Source organism: Panulirus ornatus, chromosome 9 (genome assembly GCF_036320965.1).
Source record: "Panulirus ornatus isolate Po-2019 chromosome 9, ASM3632096v1, whole genome shotgun sequence".
Classification (NCBI taxonomy): domain Eukaryota; kingdom Metazoa; phylum Arthropoda; class Malacostraca; order Decapoda; family Palinuridae; genus Panulirus; species Panulirus ornatus.
Genome location: NC_092232.1, coordinates 13,870,031 through 13,891,314, shown reverse-complemented (window position 1 = coordinate 13,891,314; position 21,284 = coordinate 13,870,031). Strand labels below are relative to the sequence as shown.

The window sequence follows — 21,284 nt, the reverse complement described above, 5'->3', positions numbered from 1 at the left end:
GTCTAAGTTGATCCGGGGTCCTAGTAACACTAACATACGTGAACACAGCACAATACTCCTCTCTCTCTCTCTCTCTCTCTGTCTCTCTCTCTCTCTCTCTCTCTCTCTCTCAATTCCTTAACATATATTTCCCGCTCGTCTCTCGTCATGGTAGAGGGAAGATTGACTCTTATTTCTACGGGCACTGTGGAGTATTTTCCCATGGAAGAGCTGCAGGAGAACGTTCTTCGGGAACCTTCCCTCGACCTTCTTGTCACCATTGTTGTGGTTCATGTTTGGCAAGCTGTTGCTGCGGCGTTTGGCCCTACCTCTCTCCGAGCGGAGGGCGGCAGCGGCAGGCTGTCCTGGCAACACACACTTGGCAAAACAACGTTTATAATCGACTTTATTGTCCTCCTTGTGGTTGGGGGAGGAGACCTCTTCTGAGGACTGATTCTCCAACGGGCCGTTGTTGGAACTGGCGTACCGATCCTGCGATGGAGGCACGACCTTCTGCGTCGCCTGCGAGGACCTCGCATTCGTAGCAGAAGAAGGCTCGGAGGAGTGAACGCTCAGCTCCTCCACGCCGTTCTCGAGGGACCGGCTCAGCGGGAACGGCAACTTGGGGAACCTTGCGTTCGGGAACTCGATCAGAACGGTCGTCTGGAGCTCGGTGTGGGCCGCGCGCGCCCTCCGACTCGCCTCCTGTTCTTCGCGTTTTTCGTTGAAGTTGAGAGACCTCGAAGTCCTCCTGAAGCTGTAGGTGGAGAGACTCTTCCTAGGATAGATCTCCCCCGTGGGAGAGATGAGGCTCCTACTGCCGGGGGAGCTGAGCGAGGCTCTGCTCCGTGTCCTTAAGGTTGGGTGGCTGGAGCAGGACGCGTTCCTCTGGAGGAGAGGACCAAGGGAGGAGAAGGATGGATCAGTGGTGTCCCAGCCCTGCGGTGGGAGAAAGAAAGGGCGTTAGTTTCCTCGAGACATGAGCTCGATCTGTTGATCATAGATGGAAGACAATACACTTCGTCAACCTACCCGACCATCCATCATGATAGTCTAAGATATCTTTAGTACTTGCCTAAAATGACTCTTGTTCAATATCAACAAGTGACTTTTCGTAGTTTACCTCATGTTGATCTAAGTTCCGTAAGCTTACCGTTCAAGCTTAGTAATTGAGAAATGACACTTTGATTAAGAATGTGAGTCATCGGTAAGCATAATTATGATGACACACCTTTATGATCATAGAGGTAAGCTTTTAGTAATATAATCTCTTAGGAACGTTGGATAACTCCATATAAAGTATTTCCTCTGGTAATCTTTGTGACATAATGAAGTAATCCCTAACTGAACTTTAGAAATATCACGAACATCATCAGTAGTATTCTCTGAAGTCATGACTAATATGTTATCCCTAAAGAAACTCTGCCTTCAAATGAACGCACGTCAGTAATCCCAGGCGTCATCCACGAAGACAATAATCCAGAGCTTAGATGGAGTAATCCTAGACGACTGTTTCACTGATGGGAGGGTAATCCCAACTTAGTCCAGCACAATTGGCAACCTAATCTGAAATACCATCATGTGCAATCCCTAATTAGCTTCATGAGTTCAGTCCTGAATGTTCTGTAATGTCACAGACAACAGCGAAGTAAGTACTCGTTATTTCATTACAAGACCCATGAATTTTTATCTAGTAATCCCTCAGTGATCAGTCTCCATGAATCCCACTCTAGTGGAATGATAAGTACCCGTTACTCATCACGCGAGTCATGCAGAGATTAATATAATCAGAAAATTCGAATAATCCACCCAAATTTTTTTCGTTGATTAATCCTTCATCTGAGCCTTAGACGGCGTCTTTGTCATCCTGACTTAATCCCCAGGCGGATAATCCACAGTAATCCCTCATCTGCGCTTTAGAAGGTTCATACCTCATTAGATAGATCCCTCGTCTCTATCGATACAGGCTAAGGATGTAGTATACTATTACTCTCCTCCAGCAGGTAATTAACCTCGGCATGGACCCACCAGGATAGCCTTAATGACCCTGGGCGGCTTCTGATAGGACAAAAAAGCCCATTCAACCCCACCCACCCACCCACCTTAGCCAACCAGCCACCGCGTCATCCGCTCCTCCTACGTAAGAGATCCTATGTACCGTGTGCTGCCGGGGAGGAGGTCTACGCCTCCAGAAGTGTGTGTGTGTGGGTGTGTGTGTGTGTGTGTGTGTGTGGGTGTCTTTTTCTTTTTTCATGTTTACCTGGGCCTCTGAGAGCTCCCGTTCTTCGCGGATCTCGCTGAAGGTGCTGATGGAGAAGCCCTGGACAGCGCCGTTCCTCATGCCGGTCAGGAAGCTCGGACGGCAGCGCAGGAACCGCTTGTTGAGCTCGTTCTGTGTGGGTGGGAGAGGGAGAGGGAGAAAACAAGCGGAGAACGCGTCAGTGGATGTGGAGAGAGAGAGAGAGAGAGAGAGAGAGAGAGAGAGAGAGAGAGAGAGAGAGAGAGAGAGAGAGAGAGAGAGAGAGAGAGGAGGGATGGTGAGGGAAGAACATGGGACAGAGAGAGAGAGAGAGAGAGAGAGAGAGAGAGAGAGAGAGAGAGAGAGAGAGAGAGAGAGAGAGGAGGGATGGTGAGGGAAGAACATGGGACAGAGAGAGAGAGAGAGAGAGAGAGAGAGAGAGAGAGAGAGAGAGAGAGAGAGAGAAGAGGGATGGTGAGGGAAGAACATGGGACAGAGAGAGAGAGAGAGAGAGAGAGAGAGAGAGAGAGAGAGATGGTGAGGGAAGAACATGGGACAGAGAGAGAGAGAGAGAGAGAGAGAGGAGGAGGAGCGTCCCATAGTCTTAGCGTCAATTCAAGAGCTTCTGGGAGGAGGGAAAGAACTCGTCCAAAGAGTGTAAATGGCGAGATGATCCTCCTCGGTCCTCTTGGCCAGGGGGAGGGTGGGAAAAAGTTGGAAATTTTGGGCCTCAAAGGAAATTGGAAACTCAGGTAAGTTTCTATCTCGTTTAGGTTGGCTTCTGTGTCAGGTGGAACAGACGGGTAAGGGGTGTGGGGGAGGACGGCTCTGCTGTGGGTGGGAGAGTGAGTTAAGTTTGTCCAGCAATATGTGTTCATGTTCTGATAACGAGATGTAGATTGCTCCTCCTCCTCGTCCTCCCCCTCCTCTTCCTCCTCCTCCTCCTCCTATTCCTCCTCCTCTTCCCCCTCTGTCTCAAGATGTGGGTATGTTGGATAGTGGTAATACAGGGAGAGGGGCACAAGGCGTCAACACATCGGTTCATATGCTACAACTCTCGTCCTGGTACGATTATGCTACTCCTCCCACGCTGACTGACTCTCTCTCTCTCTCTCTCTCTCTCTCTCTCTCTCTCTCTCTCTCTCTCTCTCTCTCTCTCTCTCTCTCCCTTCCCTTTCTCCATCTACTACACCCTCGTTCCATTTGTCCCACAAGGGGGGGGGGGGGCCGACACCGGCCAGTCCTGGTAAATGTCCATTAAAAAAGTTTTGATGGCATTTTTTTGTCACAAGTTGTTTATCGCCTCAAGATGTCTTCTTTATGACTCCGACGTCGGAATCAGAAGTGATACCATCTGGAGGTCGAAACTTCAAGGTCAACCTTAAGGTAATTCTAGGCAAAATCTCGACAAATATAAAGACATTTTTAAATACTAACCATTAACTGCTACTGCTACTACTACTACTACTACTACTACTACTGCTACTGCTACTACTACTACTACCACTATTACTACTACTACTACTACTACTACTACTACTACCACTATTACTGCTCCTACTACTACTACTACTACTACTACTACTACTACTACTACTACTACTACTTCCACTATTACTGCTCCTACTACTACTACTACTACTACTACTACTACTACTACTACTACTACTACTACTACTACTACTACTACTACTACTACTACTACTACTACTACTACTACTACTACTACTACTACTACTACTACTTCCACTATTACTGCTCCTACTACTACTACTACTACTACTACTACTACTGTTACTACTACTACTACTACCACTATTACTGCTCCTACTACTACTACTACTACTACTACTACTACTACTACTATTACTGCTACTACTTCTACTAGCACTACTACTACTACTACTACTACTATACTACTAGCTACTACCACACTATTACTGCTCCTACTACTACTACTACTACTACTACTACTACTACTACTACTACTACTATTACTGCTACTACTTCTACTAGCACTACTGCTATTAACACTACTACTACCACTACTACTACTGCTACTACTACTACTACTACTACTACTACTACTACTACCACTATTACTACTACTACTACTCCTACTACTACCACTATTACTGCTTACTACTACTACTACTACTACTACTACTACTACTATTACTACTACTACTACTACCACTATTACTGCTACTACTACTACTACTACTACTACTACTACTACTACTACTACTACTACTACTACTACTACTATTACTACTACCACTATTACTGCTATTACTACTACTAGCACTACTACTACTAATACTACTACTACCACTACTACTACTGCTACTACTACTACTACATATCACCACCACTACTACCACAACTGCTACCACAAACACCACTACCACCACCACTACTACCACAACTACCACCATTAACACCGCTACCACCACTACAACCGGCTGAAGTGCACTTTGATTATCTTCCAACATTGTCTAAAGTGTTGAAAAAGCAGTGGAACGTGTCTTATCATTTGACTTTCAATGTAATTCTCGTGGTTACTGTGCTGAAGATGATCCCAGAAATAGCATTTTTAATGACATTATCGATTCCGTGATGTGTCAACACGATAGATTACAATATGTGGGGCTTATCATTCACTATGGAAGAGCAATTTTAAACATTCTACCACAACCCAAACTATGTTCAAAAAGTAGGAGTCTATCGGTATATGATTCTCCACAACATCGCCTACATATCACAAGCCTGTGAGTCGCTCTTTTTGCATCTTCCCTTCCTCCTCTACACAACAGGACTTCCAAACATATGGCTGCGATGGACGGTAGGTTCCTTCATACAACTTTTAATCCATCACGTTTCTCATCCCAACCACGACCAGTTTCTGAAAGGCCTCCAGCCTCTATGAGCGGTTTGCTGGCCTCAGGCCATCCATATATATTTGCTGAATAATCTGCTGGAGCAATGCGTTAACTTCAGGACGCCTCGAGCAATGCGTTAACTTCAGGACGTCTCGAGCAATGCGTTAACTTCAGGACGTCTCGAGCAATGCGTTAACTTCAGGACATCTCGAGCAATGCGTTAACTTCAGGACGTCTCGAGCAATTGCGTTAACTTCAGGACATCTCGAGCAATGCGTTAACTTCAGGACGTCTCGAGCAATGCGTTAACTTCAGGACGTCTCGAGCAATGCGTTAACTTCAGGGCGTCTCGAGCAATCCGTAAACTTCAGGACGTAGTAACTGGCTAGATGTAGACTCTGCAAAGTCACGTTTTCTCCTTACAAATGGGCCATAACGTATGATGTCCACATTTACTGGTGAAGACAGTGTCAAACGCTCTACAAACAAACTTCGTAGCATTGTACGTTCCATCATCCCTCTCGCTTCCTTCGACCAGTTCTGGGTAGTTTAGGAAACACTTTCCATCACGCCGTCCTACCGTACCTAGCAAGGATGGAGGGTGCGTTCAGGCCTGCAATCTCAAGATGATATTGACGACCTCACTGTCTACCTTTCTGGTCATTTTGTGGAGAGGGTAACACTTCCTCCCCTTGGCTGTGTCTGCACACACCTACACCCGTCTCTGCAGTACACAAACACCTTTCTGTACCCCTGAGTAACACATCTGAAGGGGTGGAGAACCTATTTGTATGTCTGTCTCCTCGTGATCCCTTGCCTCTGTTCTGGATTGGGTCACCGAATCCTCCACAATGCAAAATCTCCGACCCGTAGGGGATTCGACCCGCTAAAGCACTCACGAGGTTACGAAGGCATCCAGCGTTGTTTACCTTATCCTCATCAAGAAAGATGAACTCAGTTGCCTGGTCATGCGGAAGTTGATTAAACTTTTGGCTGCTTCTGATAACATAAAGATTTGATTAACGAGTTCTAAAGATTTGATTAACGAGTTCTGAATGAACTTCAGGAGCAAACTGGTCCGGTTTCCTCATGTGGGCTGGCTGTATTGATCCCCAACTGGTTTCATTACTATGGTCATAAACAACGAAAAAGGGTAATACAGTTCCAAATACCTCCAGGCGAAGATTCCAATTGAAATGCAATCAGTGTTTGTCTGGGGAGTCTTCTAGGTTGATCTCTTTTATTTCTCTCATTTTCCTTATTTTCTGAAGTGTGTTATCATCAAGGTCATCACTGTAGGAGTGTTCATCGACCTGGGAAACCTTCTCTGATGATCCCATAGCTCTTCACCTCCATCATCATCATCATCATCATCATCATCATACAAACGTCGAATAGATCTGCATCATTATAGCCTTGAAAATGATCCCCTGGGCTCAAATACTATTTGAAGATCGTTGGTTAAGGACAATACAATCTCATGTCATGGTAGGGAACCATACACCTGCACCACCCACTGACATCATCCATCTATCTACCAACAGCACTTACCCATCTGCAACACCCACCTACATGCCGCACCTATTCATCTGCACCAACCTTTCACCCATTTATGCACCCTCCCACGTGCACCATCCACCCCTCCGATGACATCTACCTGCACCACCTACCCACCTGCACCATGCGCCCACCTGCACCCACCTTCCACCCACATAGATACACCACTCGCACAGCTGCACCACCCTTCTACTCACCTGCACTATCCACACACCCATGAGCACCACCTGTCAACCCACCATCTACACCTCACCAACCACTGACCCCTTCACCACCTCACACCACCGCCCTCCTCACCTTGAAGCGTGGATGGGAGAGGGCGTACACGTAAGGGTCGAGGCAGGCGGCCGTCTTGCAGAAGAGGGCTGGGATCATGGAGACGACGGGCGTGATGAGCGCTCTCTGGTTGAAGATGCCCAGCAGAGCCACCACGGCGTAGGGCGTCCACGCCACCACCCACAGCCCGATGATCCCGGAGGCCACCTTCGCCAGCTTCACCTGACGGAGGAGGAACACCTGTGGTCAGGGTGGGAAAGGGGATGCCACGCCACTTGTGCCAACTTCACCTGACGGAGATAGGTTCAGGGGAGTGTGGGGGAATCTGACATGGGTAGGTGGTGGGGAGGGAGGGATGTTCCCCATAGGGTAGGTGTAGGGGAGGGGTGTTCCTATTAAGGTAAGTGTAGGGGAGGGATGTTCCACATAAGGTAGGTTTAGATAGGGATGTTCCCTTTAGGGTAGGTGTAGGGGAGGGATACTTCCTTCATGATGAGGCTCAGGAGAAGCTGTATCTGGAGGTGGGGAAACATTTGAAGTATGAGAACAGTGGAAGACAGGTATTAATTACGAGGAAACAGTTAAAACATCAGATAATTACTTCAAACATTCGGTATACGTGTTTATGATCAGTCAGGATACAGCTAATGAAAATGCATCGTAAGAAAATAACAAAATCATAACAAATCATAACAAATATATATATATATATATATATATATATATATATATATATATATATATATATATATATATATATATATATATATATATATATTCTTGTACTTTGAAGCCTTCTACTCTTTTTTTTCTTTCTTTTGACGTCTTAGGAGATAATCATAACCCCATCATCAGTTGGCTGGTCGATTTAATCTCTCGAAAATATAGTTGTAATCATCAGAATGTCTATACGTCGTCTGACAAACTTAGAAAAACGGATTTATATTTTCCCTGGGCTGTAACGATCCTTGATGGACGTCGTAGAATATTCTTGATTGAAAAAAAATATATGGAGGCTTTTATGATCTACCAAATTCTTAATTGAAATTTGGAGGATTCTCGATGAGTGCAACAATTTATTTTCTCTCTGTAGGATGAGTCGATTAACCCACAGGAAACTAGAGAAGTAATCACCAGGATCCAGTGTAGATAGAAATATATATATGTAAATATAAATATATATATATATATATATATATATATATATATATATATATATATATATATATATATATATATATATATATATATATATATATATATATATATATATATATATATAACCTCAGATTTATAACCCAGTCTCCAGCTGTGTTTTATAATGTACCTGAGTCGGATATACAGACAAAGCCACAAAGAACACTTTACGGTTTACCCCGACGGCTTCTTGTGTCCATTACTGCCACCCCTTCACGCACCATATACCACATCGCTCCAATTTTCTTTATCCAGTGTATGGGTCTCACTCACTTGAGTGCTGAGGTCCTAATACCTAAGAAAAATCCTTTCTCCACCCTTCCATCCCCCTTCTTGGCCAACACCATAACCCTTAGTCCCTCCACTACCAACACTTAGGTCTCTCTTAAGCTCACCTCACACCCATCTCTTCCCTATGTCCAAATCCTTTCAGCACAGTGTGGCCGACTCTCCCACCTAACACTACGCTTGCGCGTCCCTCCTCTCACGTTCTTACTGTGTTATTTCTTACGCTATCAACCCGCCTCACAACACACAGTATCCTTAGGTATTTCATCTCCACATTCTTCCTATCCTTTGCATTCAGGTTATATGATTCATATCCATACAACTGACAGGATTACTGTACCTTAAAGATTATCCAGCCATTGCACCTTGTAGATTCCAGCTTCTCCTTTCAAACACTATTAAACGTATCCCAGACCATACATCTTTCTTCCTCCCGCTGCCACGTCTCAACTCAAGACCCCAAAGCACCATAATTCCTCTTCACTTTCATTTTCATTCATAGAGTCATGTTTCATCCCCAACCCTTGCTACACCTCATTATCCTGTTTTTGTTACGCTAAGATTTCAGGCTAATTTCTTTCGCACTGTCAGCTGTCTCTCGAGTTTTTTTTTTTTTTTTTTTTTCCCTCCCACTAGAGTAGCGTCATCTGCAAACAGCTAGTCTATGTTCTGTGCCTACCTCTTACATCCACACCTCAAGCAGTACCACTCTGTCTTCCAAGATCCTCCACGAATACATCAAACAGCCATAAAAGACAGATGAATATCCATGGGAACCATTCATCCTCGTCTTCCTACCCGCACATATGCTCTCGTTTCCTGTCAAATTTTCTTACTTTATAAAGTGACTATCCATCTACTTCCTGTGTCCATAACACCTTCGATATCGTATTTCTCTCAACCCTATCAAACGTTTTTTATCCAGTTCCAAAAAGCCGCTTATAAGTTACACTCTTTCTAAGTATATATATATATATATATATATATATATATATATATATATATATATATATATATATATATATATATCCACCCTTCATACATCTCCTCTTGAAACAGTGACTACTCCGACCAGTGTGTTGTATCTCTTTCATCACGGAACACCGCTCTCCACCTCACTTGAGACACGCCAAGTAATATCCAGTGTGGTCCTGGGGAGGGAGTTCCGCCACACACCTCTCACATAACTGTGCAGTCTAGAGACGCGAGCGTGTGTGTGTGTGTGTGTGTGTGTATCAGTCAGTCGTCAACATCACTCTTCACGAGACATGAAGCCTCCACTCACCAATGGTATAAGCCAGTAATGTAACATCCTGCCAGTAGGTCACGAAGGTCTGGATATTGGAAAGCTCATGTTTCGGATGGGTAATCGTTAGAAGGCCTGTCTCCTCCAGTCCACTTTGACGAAGGAATGACGAAAGACATTATTGAATCATCTCTTCTCTAGGACGCTAGCGTTATAAATAGACGTATTATTATTTTCAACTCATCATCAGTTTTACTGACAGCAATCAATCCGTCTGTAGACTTATGATGTATTTATTCGCTCTAAAACACGTATTGATGGCTGGAGTTCTTGGAGCAAAGTTGATGAACATTAGAAATCAATACTTAAGCTAAAGTTGAATGTCAATCTCAGACGGTTTCGTACGCTCTCCTATCGGCCTTCCCTGGGATTCATCCTACGTGTGTGTGATTCGTGTATGTGGTGTTTGCTAGACCTGAAGAAGGATTAGATTTAGCTAGTTACAATAATGAATTTCAAGACACAGATGACGTTAAAAGCCATCCTATACAATGGAGAGATTCATCAGTAAAAGAAAATGAAGAAGAAACGCGCAAGGGAATTGGAATATCATGTTTGGTCCACCAAAGCGGATAGAATTTGAGTAAGATTACCCAGAAGTTGATAAACGATAATAGATGTAAATGAGAGAAGTTCTAAAGTGCGTTCACATCTCTTCCTGGAGTGTGTTTATGTCCCTGACTGGGGTGGGTTCTTCTTCCTGGCTGTGACGGGTTCGTGTCTCCTCCTGCGGTGCGTTCCTGTCCCCTCGTGGTGTGTGTCTGTGTCCCCTCCTGGAGCGGGATCTTGCTCCTCTCTTAGGTGGGTTCGTGTCCCCTCCTGCGGTGCGTTCATGTCCCTTCCTGGGGTGGAATCATGCTCATTCATGTTCCTTTCAAGGATGGATTCCCAGGAGGGGTCCTAGGACGGTTTCGAGTCCCCTCCTAGCGTAGGGTCATATCCCCTCATGGTGTGAGTTCGCGCTGTCCTCTCCTCGGGGCTCAAACCCACCCACCCACCAAACCCTCCACGGTGGAACACACGCCAGACGACGACCCTCGACCCACCCGCTCAATCGCCCCTGCTGGAAGCACCATCCTCCACACGAGGCGTAAGCTCCTTAAGGAGAGCCCGGATATCTTTTGATGAAGACCCGAAGGTGGAAGGAATTTAAGGAGAGAGAGAGAGAGAGAGAGAGAGAGAAGGAGGCTGCTGTTAGCGTCTGGAAAGGGTATGGTTGTCATAGGGTAGGAACTGGTGTGAGGCGATAAAAAAGGACGAGAGATGGTATTGGAGGATAGTAGGTTGGGATAGAGACACCAGCACGTGTGGGACAGAGTTCCGGGCTCTCCCACTGAGAGTGGATCTCCCACTGAGAGTGGATCTCCCACTGAGAGCGGTTATCTTTGCGTTTTTTTTCAGAACCCAGCAGATGTCAAACCGATAGAAAACTTCTTCTAATCCGCATTTTTCCTATGATATCCCCACTGTAGTATCTTACCATTATACAACAGAATATTTTTTCTCATATATGTTTCTGCCTAGCAGCAGTTGAGCCGGAGGGAGAGATGGGTGGGATGGTGCCTTCTCCTTTGCTATCCTGTTTCTATCATATTATTTGGATTTTTTTTTTGTTACATATTGCCTCGTTATGTGAACCATCAGGTCTCCTGTAGTCACTGTGAGAGTGCCTCTCATAGTGAGTTTGGCTCTCACAAAGAGAAACCAGGCCATTATGGTGATCAAGTCTATTATCAACAGTCCTCTTGCACATCAGTTATACATACATATTGTTGCAACTGTGATCAATGCCATTGCAGTCCAATACAGATAGACGCATCACACAGCTCTTTTTTCAGTCTCCTCTGTATTTGATCAGCACATTCTCTGTTGATGCAACCAGTTTACGAAACAGATTTCCGACCTGTTGCATTTGAGGAGAATTATAATAGATTTAGTGTTTCTGATCCAAGCTTGGTAAGATATTGAAAATTGAATCTTGCCTGCTAAATTAGCGGTTCCAAAATGCATTCTTCTCAATACTGATCGAGGAAATATAGTGTGTTGGTCTTAGTTCAACCTCATCGTAATCTTGTGTTGAGAAATGTTATCCTGATAGATAAGGGTATAAGAAGTTTACAGGTCCCCTACACAAATACTAGAGGAAGCCGGAAGACTATATATGACCAGGTAGTAGAAATGTGCAACAAAAAAAGATTCGATTGGAGTGGGAGATTTTAACCTACTTGTGTAGGAGTAGGGAGAATGCCTTCCAATAGTTCTAAGTATGGTCTCTACCTAGCGTGATACTGTCCAGCTGGGTGAGAATCCTACCCACAGCGAGATCCATATCACCCGTAGTTCTAGCTACAAATGAGGAATTTTCCTGTAATGATGGAGTTCAAAAAAGGTGTGTGGAAGTGATCATCGTCAGGTCAATTTTGAGCCTACTACAACACCTCCTGTAATGCTGGCTGACATGAAAGTCATGAAAGAAAATGCCAGATTTCAGTCCTGCATATTTTCAAGATCTTGGCGTCGCTCTTGTTAGCAAAGACTTAGAGTTAATTCGTCAGCGGAAACGAAATGGACGTCGCTTGGAAAAAGCTTCAGTAAAACTTTCAAAGCAGTAGAGACAACTTGGGCGAAAGGCGTAGCAAACAACCATATTCCAAAGTGGTGGAACAATGAAATATAGAACTGATCTTTTTTTCCCTAAGAAAGAAGCACATTAGAAACTCAAAGAGGACAAGAACTACCATGATAGAATGAATTCATGTAATTCTACGTAGAGAACAAAAAAAGCCAGGCGCGTATAAGTCAGCGTTAACGTCAGCGTGAAGCGTCTAACAGAAAACAGTAAAAGGGTTGAAAGAAAGTGTGAGAAAATAATCCTCACTCTGTACACTTCAGTGGTACGTCCCCGGCTTTAATACTGTGTTCAGTTCTGGTCATCTTGCTTGAAGACGAAAACTGTATATGGAATGGGGGGAACACAGAGGCAAGCAACCAGAATGATTTCCGGACTAAGAAGTAAATCACATGAGAGCCAACTCGATGACTTGAACTTGTTCAGCTCAGAAGAGAGAAGATTAAGGGGTGATTTATTGCAGGTAGTCAAAAATATCAGAGGCTTTGACCACCTCCCGAGTCAAAGAGCTAATTAACTTTGGCTGGATTCGTATAATTCCACGGGCAGTGATGGATGCAAATGTACAGGCAAACATTTTACATCGAATGAGGAGAAGTGCCTTGCTTGCTATTGGAATGTTATATCTATTTGAGTAGCTAAAACCAGCATGATTTGAGAATAGATCTGATGTATACTTTACTTCAAATTCACGACTGATATCATTTGCATCTCCTCAATGACATGTGAAGTATACTGGTATTTTTCCTTTGAATCATCTTTACACTTGACTCCTCTTTCTGATCTTCTCCATTGTGGAAAAAAAAAGGCCTCGACAAGAAGTGATGGTCTGTGAGTGCTTGGGTTCCACTGTATATTCGTGATGGTCCGTGAGTGCTTGGGTTCCAGTGTATATTCGTGATGGTCTGTGAGTGCTTGAGTTCCACTGTATATTCGTGATGGTCTGTGAGTGCTTGGGTTCCACTGTATATTCGTGATGGTCTGTGAGTGCTTGGGTTCCACTGTATATTCGTGATGGTCTGTGAATGCTTGAGTTCCACTGTATATTCGTGATGGTCTGTGAGTGCTTGAGTTCCACTGTATATTCGTGATGGTCTGTGAATGCTTGAGTTCCACTGTATATTCGTGATGGTCTGTGAGTGCTTGGGTTCCACTGTATATTCGTGATGGTCTGTGAGTGCTTGGGTTCCACTGTATATTCGTGATGGTCTGTGAGTGCTTGAGTTCCACTGTATATTCGTTTGTCAATTAGATATTGTAGTATCAGGACCTATGCTTCGTGTGAGGGTACCTCCTCCCCACCACCACCTCTGGGAACGAACACGACCGCCTCGAGTACTGGATGAGACGTTGCATTAGGCATATCATAATCTAATTAACTTCACATGTCGCGAAGGTAATTACGTAAACATGTCCAAGCTAACCCATTTGGTTCCCAAGCTGAGTGGGTAAACCATTTTCCCTCTGTCCTTGGCAAGCCATCATCCCTCTGAGGGCCACTGGCGACAAGGGCTGGTGCAAACACAGTGAAATGATGAAGGGACTTTAGCTAGAAATTCCTTTTCATTTTTTTTTTTTTTCTACTCTCCGCAGCGAACCTCCTCCCAGGCCGACGCGTGGCTGCTCTGCCCACGTCCCTCACCGACTGACCGATGTATAAGAAATGATCTCGTCGCTTCATTGGATAAAGTATTTTGCGGTTCATCTCATCCTTGACGGTCTTGACTTGGAATACCTTCTAAACAAGGATCATTCGCTTATCATTTTCCTTCTCACATTACCCTCCATTATTTTTTTTTTTTCACCGTTCATCATTTTTTGGCGTTCTATAGCGAAAAAAGAAATGACATAATCTTCCAAATCTTTCTTTCTGTTTTCTATCACGAAAATAAGTAATATATTCTTCCTAATTTTCCTTACTAATCATCTCTTTATGTGTGTCTCTGTCTAAACTTTACTTCCAAACACTTTGACTTATCTGTAACAAAATGTGAACCCCATGTTGGTGGTGGAGGACATACTGGATGAAGACTTCTCTTTTCCAGTTCAGAAAAGTCACCACCCTCACCACCACTCACACCACCACACTCTCACCACCACTCTCACTACCACCCCATCACCCCCACTCTCACCCCCACTCTCACTACCACACTTACCCCCCCTCACCACCCCCCACTCTCACCCCCACTCTTATTAATATTGGTTAAAGACGGAACCTGACCTTTCGTCTGTTTGTGCTCACGGATCTTTTAACGTAACTCAGAGACTTGGAGACACATAAATCTAGAGGCAACGCCACTCAAAGACCGCTACAGAAGCATAACTTTAGAGGCCACGTAACTCAAAGACCGCTTCAGGAGCTTATATATCTGAAGGCAATTGGCTTAGGAGGATCTTAATTCACTACCCCTTATCCTCAATGGCATTGTCTTTATGATCATTGCTCCATGGTGGTCCTATAGGCTGCTGACGAGGAGCCACATACCTGGATAACATTTTGAGGTGTCTTGTACGGAGGATGGGGGAAGGAGGGAGGGGATGGAATGGCTTAGTGGGGGAAACTGTAAAAATCCTGAACTCTTTCTCAGGGGAGAGGGAGTTTTATCACCTCTACATCCATGCTATAGAGGGTAAGATGGTAACCTGGACTCAGTATGTGTTTTGGGTGAGATGTAATTACGGAAGGTTTTAAACTGGAAGGTAAAGGGATTTGATACTGGTTTGTTTATCTTCTTTTTTTTTTTTCCTGTTGTGTGTATATGTAATGACCTGTTTATACTGTGCAGGGAGGGACTTGTACACTCGTCAGGTCTCATCTCTCGGACTTTCCCTAAGCTTTGATTTCATGGTCTGGCATCTGGTTGTTGTGTCTTTACATCTTTCGAAGAACTGTTAAGTGTTGGCATTAAAGAACCCATTCAGATCAGAAAGACGGTGATCAACTCATCCATTACTCTTCTTTCTTCCGAGGTGGTTAGCTTTATGGCCTTTAAGTTATCACTGTAAATCAGCTTTCTTAATCAGGTTACGCTTCTCTGGACTTTCTGTATTCGCTTTTCGTGATTCTTAAAGTGCATTAACTGAATGTGAGAACTATATTCAAGCTTTGCTTTGATGTAAAGTGTGAACAGTTCATTAAATATATCCTTATCCATGTCCATCAATGGTATTCTGGTATTTCCCATTACACAGTATTTCACTTTTACAATTGTCTTTAAGTAAAGCTCTGGGGACAGGTTAGGCGTAACTCGATTTCCAAGTCCTTCTCACTCACACATGCCAGCGGTTTATTTCCCAATAGATACTGGTAGTATCTTTCCCCGCACCACGAGCCAATGCTCATAGGATGAAATTCAGTGTAATTTCTTATCTATTTGATATATGGAGAGTTCTGATATGGTGGGGCCTCGTCTCTGAAACCTTTTTCCAGCCATTCAACTTTTCAGAACTTTTGAATGCGAGCAACATTCACAGTTTCATCTCACAATTTATTTCGTTCATCCATCACTCATGCTATAAAAGTCCTTGTTTGCCAAATACACACACACACACACACACATATACAGATAGCAAAGTTGTGACTATTTTGGTAGAAATTTATTGGTTGTGGTTATCGCATTCACCAGCTCTTGCGCCGTGAGCTTCTTTCAAAAGTTTATGCGATGCTAAAATTCCCAGGCAACGCTCACGATCAGCGATTTCTTGCGGACAAATCAAAGTGTAAGAGGAACATGGACACAAAGTAGCTATATTTCAGGATATAAAGTACGAGAATCAAGAAGGTGTTATCTCCAAGCCACGCATGAGGAAAGTAGGTATATTTTTTGTCGCCTTTCCATAATGTTGTTATTATCAATATCCCCCCACGATAACGGTTTACATCATAACACTTTGGATAATATCATAAACGATAATGAAAACGTAGTCGACGATGAGAGACTGACATAAGTCGCGAGAGAGTAAGATGTGTATTTTACATGCAGATAATTGTCAAAAAGTGGCAACCAAAAATGATAAAACCTAATCTGTTTATCAATAAGGTAAAATAGTGAAGAAAATTTCGTCGATAGTGAGAAACAAACATATGTTTTAAAAGATAAGGATACATATCTTGAATTATTATCCCGGAACATTATTGGAACAAAACAAAAACACGAGAGTGACTCTCCTCCAGTGACATCCGCAGGATCTTGCATCAATCTTTCCAACGAAACTTTCTTTTTATTTTCGTGTGTGAGTGTCTGCTTATTCGAACATCAAAGCAGGTGGAAATCTCAGTTACCGCAGAACACGTAAATCGATCATTTAACGAGGAAGTGGGACAATGGAAAGTACGTATGTTGCATCCTAGTCGTGTGAGAGCGTGTAGCGCACACGCTGTCTTAAAGACTCGCATTTCACAGCCACTTAAACACTTCTTTCGGTAAGTGCACTGAATTATGCCAAGTGGTTCATTACCCTATTTCCTAGAACTGTAGAAATACTTAGATCTCCCTCCCACCGTGGCTGAAGGGTGCTTCTTAACTTCAAAGAGCTACAAGGGCACGCGTTCGAGCCTCTACCCTCACTTCTTTCCTCCCTATGTAGATGGACTGTTCTAATTAGGCAACAACCCTTTGATGCCGTGGTCCTCTCCATTCTATGTGTCTACGAAAGGATAGAATGGAGAAAGATCTGCTTTCAAGCAACCTTATTTTTTTTTTTTTTTTAAGACTTCGTCAAAACTTTCATCTTCCTCTTACACTTTTATCTTGCCAACACGCTCAGTCGTTCTTACCGTCATACATCATGATGATATAATCGCTTGCATAACCAATTTATTATATCAATCTTCTCTCCCGTCATAGCTAAGGGCGTTCCCTTCCTCTGGCCACCGTCACTCCACTTCACACTACCTCCGGTAATGAAGGCGATTCAGAGCATCTGGAAATGATATTTCCCCGGGGATACGTATGATGGAACTCGGGAAATAAAGTTTATTCTCTAGAAAAACCGGATTATCTGAAAAAAAAATTCCATACCAGCATTTTCCATTTTTTTTTTTTTTTAGCTCATGGTAGATTAAGGTAGGACAGATTTGGTTAGGGTAAATTAGGTTAAAATATAATCTAGCCTAGCCCAGCCTAACCTAGGAGAGTGGTGGAGCGAATCTTCAGGTGATCCGAAAAGAATCTGGATTTGAAGTTTACTTTGAAATGCAGTCTTTAGAAGTTGCTGAAGTTTAGATAAATGTTGGGAAGTTAAGTTCGTTTTGAAGATAAAACTTTGGTAATTGTTATCTTCTGATGTTAATCATACATGTCACCTTGCGGGCTACATAAACAGACTAGGTATTTATTTCTTAGACGAACACACTTCGGAATATGCAAAGGCTTATAGATCGGACACACACACACACACACACACACACACACACACATTATTATCATTATTATTATAGTACTTGATCACCAGTTCCCACGTTAGCGAGGTAGTGCCAGGAAACAATCCATTCCTATACACACATATACACATACACGCACATCTATATACATATACATATCAACATGTACACATACATACATACATACATATACATGCACATATATATACATATATTCACATGTACATATTCATACTTGCTCGCCCTCATCCATTCTCGGCGCCACCCCTACCCGGAGGAAATAGTATCGCCGGCACCTGCGTCAGCGAGTTAGCGCCAGGAAATACACGAAGAAAGGCCACATCCGCTCACATCCATTCTCTAACTGTCATATGTAATGCACCGAAACCACAGCTCCCTATCCACATCTAGGCCCCACAGACCTTTCTATGGTTTATTCCAGACTGACTTATCGAACAACTCCTTAGAGAGAGAGAGAGAGAGAGAGAGAGAGAGAGAGAGAGAGAGAGAGAGAGAGAGAGAGAGAGAGGAGGGAGGGCGAGAGAGAAAGAGAAAGGGTTGGGGGCTCATCAATACCTCAACGTCTGAGCCGGAGAAAAAGGCAATTACCTAGCCGCACAAAAAGCTTTCCCCAATATATATATATATATATATATATATATATATATATATATATATATATATATATTATAGATAGATAGATAGATAGATAGATAGATGGACAGACAGACAGACAGACAGACAGACAGACAGATAGATAGATAGATAGATAGATAGATAGATAGATAGCTTGATAGTTAGATAGACATGAAATGATAGAATGATTGCACTTTGCAAGTCTCTTCTCGTGCTGAGTGTTGACAGCACCTCAGCTCTCCCGACTCATCCCCTTATCACAAGGGCAGCACCTCACCAGGGTGTTAACTGCGACTCGTTAACTACTCGTTTAAGGGGAAAGAGTGACCACGCTTTGGTGGGTGAGTCACGGGTGCCATTCGAAGGCTTGGGAGAGAAGGAGAGGAGAAGTGAGAGGAGGGGAAGTGAGAGGAGGGAAGGGAGAGGGACATATTGTACATTGTAATGGTCTTGATTGGGCTGTGAGAGTATGGTGGACATAGTGGATCATTTTATGTATGAATGAATAGCCAATATTAGTTCTTACAGTTATTCTAGTTATTTACTATCGGGTTTTGCTGAGTTCTATCCTTTTTACAGACTATCTACTTACTTTGACCTGTCTGTAGACTACCTACTTACCTCTAGTCTGTCTATACACTACTTTCTCTTCTATAGTCTGTCTATAGACTACCTACTTACCTGTAGTCTATCTATAGACTGCCTGCTTACCTGTAGTCTGTCTATAGACTACCGACTTACCTCAACCGTGTCTGTATACCACCTTCATACACCTGGCCTGTTTATAGAGTACCTACTTACCTCCCTCAAGCCTGTCCGTAGACTACCTACTTACGTCTGGCCTGTCTATAAACTACCTGCATACCTGTAGCCTGTTTATAGACTACCTACCTACCTCCTTTCTTGGCCCTTGTTTCACAATATCTACTTACCTCTAGAGTCTAGCTTGATCTGTCTGCTTCCCACTTACCTCTAGAGTCTAGCTTGATGTGTCTGCTTCCCACTTACCTCTTGAGTGTAGCTTGATCTGTCTGCCTCCCACTTACCTGTAGAGTCTAGCTTGATCTGTGTGCTTCCCACTTGCCTCTAGAGTCTAGCTTGATGTGTCTGCTTCCCACTTACCTCTTGAGTGTAGCTTGATCTGTCTGCCTCCCACTTACCTGTAGAGTCTAGCTTGATCTGTGTGCTTCCCACTTGCCTCTAGAGTCTAGCTTGATCTGTTTGCTTCCCACTTACCTCTAGAGTCTAGCTTGATCTGTCTGCTTCCCACTTGCCTCTAGAGTCTAGCTGATCTGTCTGCTTCCCACTTACCTCTAGAGTCTAGCTTGATCTGTCTGCTTCCCACTTACCTCTAGAGTCTAGCTTGATATGTCTGCTTCCCACTTACCTCTAGAGTCTACCTTGATCTGTCTGCTTCCCACTTGCCTCTAGAGTCTAGCTTGATCTGTCTGCTTCCCACTTACCTCTAGAGTCTAGCTTGATCTGTCTGCTTCCCACTTACCTCTAGAGTCTAGCTTGATGTGTCTGCTTCCCACTTACCTCTAGAGTCTAGCTTGATCTGTCTGCTTCCCACGTGCCTCTAGAGTCTACCTTGATCTGTCTGCTTCCCACTTGCCTCTAGAGTCTACCTTGATCTGTCTGCTTCCCACTTGCCTCTAGAGTCTGCTTATCTGCTTTTTGCATACGTATCTCTGACTTTTTTACTTCCTACTTACCTCATGACAACAAATCACCAAATCAACTTAAATTCTTTATTTTCTACATCCCAAATACTTACCTAGTCACCCTCCACTTACCTACCCTCGTTTAATGCACTTTTCTGCTACCTGTCACCTTCCTATCCACTTACCTGTCCCCACCTCCCTCAAGAAATGTCCCAGCTTCGTAGGTTGGGTGACCGACCGACCTCCCCTCACTGAACTCTGTTTTCCATCCTTTTCTCCCCACAGGGGAGACGACAGCATTCCGACAACCATGGGAATGATCATCCTAAAAGTCTTTAGGTTATTTCCTCGTTAGCTATCTCACCTCTGAGCATTTCTCCCTTATCAAACACCACTTTCTCATTAAGACCTTTCCCCATTAAGACCACACACTCTCTCTGTCTCTCTCTTTACCTCAGTATTGATTCCCTTCCCCCTCCCTCCCACTGCACTGTGATTCTTAAGGAAAGAAAGTATACCTCCTCCTCCCCCTCCTCCCCCCTTCTCAGTAATTACTTCCTCCTAGGGAAAAAAAAAAAGAAAAAAAAACCCTCAAATACTTCCCCCTTTGTTAAGACCGTAACACAAGAAGAAGAAAAAAACATGAAAAAAAAACCTCGGTATTTTGTAAGACGTTTTTCTCGCTTTTATTTTCTATAATACCTCAACAGCTTTATCCCTCCCACAACCTTCACCACCACCCACATCCCTCCATCTCTCTCTCTCTCTCCTTCTCTCTCTCTCTCTCTCTCTCTCTCTCTCTCTCTCTCTCTCTCTCTCTCTCTCTCTCTCTCTCTCTCTCTCCGAAGAGAACTCGAACCCAGCCTGATGATAAATGATAACAGACTTGGTCTCGTCTTCATCTTAACTTTATTCGACCGAGGATTTGGAATGGGAATCTGGAGGAGGTGTTTGGTGGGTGGTGGTGGGGGAAAGTTTTACATCGGAAGTTTGGAATGGGAATTAAGAAATGGACGATTAAAGGACTGGTTCTGAGTGAGAATGGATAATGGATCGTTAGCGGGAAATAATTGTTGATATTAAAGGACTGGTTCTGAGTGAGAATGGATAATGGATCGTTAGCGGGAAATAATTGTTGATATTAAAGGACTGGTTCTGAGTGAGAATGGATAATGGATCGTTAGCGGGAAATAACTGTTGATATTAAAGGACTGGTTCTGAGTGGGAATGGATAATGGATCGTTAGCG

At 43.6% G+C, this 21,284-nt stretch overlaps 1 protein-coding gene across 2 annotated transcripts in view; it reads right to left on the bottom strand.

Annotated features, from left to right (window-relative positions):
- Positions 1-9: 9 nt before the first annotated feature.
- LOC139750093 (uncharacterized) overlaps positions 10-21,284 on the bottom strand; it is a 219,499-nt gene continuing 198,224 nt past the window's right edge. For both annotated transcript variants that reach the window (XM_071664428.1, XM_071664429.1), the window contains 3 exons: positions 6,955-7,155; positions 2,240-2,371; positions 10-918 (listed from right to left, as the gene is read on the bottom strand). In XM_071664428.1, the coding sequence (XP_071520529.1) occupies positions 118-918; positions 2,240-2,371; positions 6,955-7,155 (1,134 nt within the window). In that variant the 3' untranslated portion in view covers positions 10-117. The remainder of the gene's footprint in view (positions 919-2,239; positions 2,372-6,954; positions 7,156-21,284) is intronic.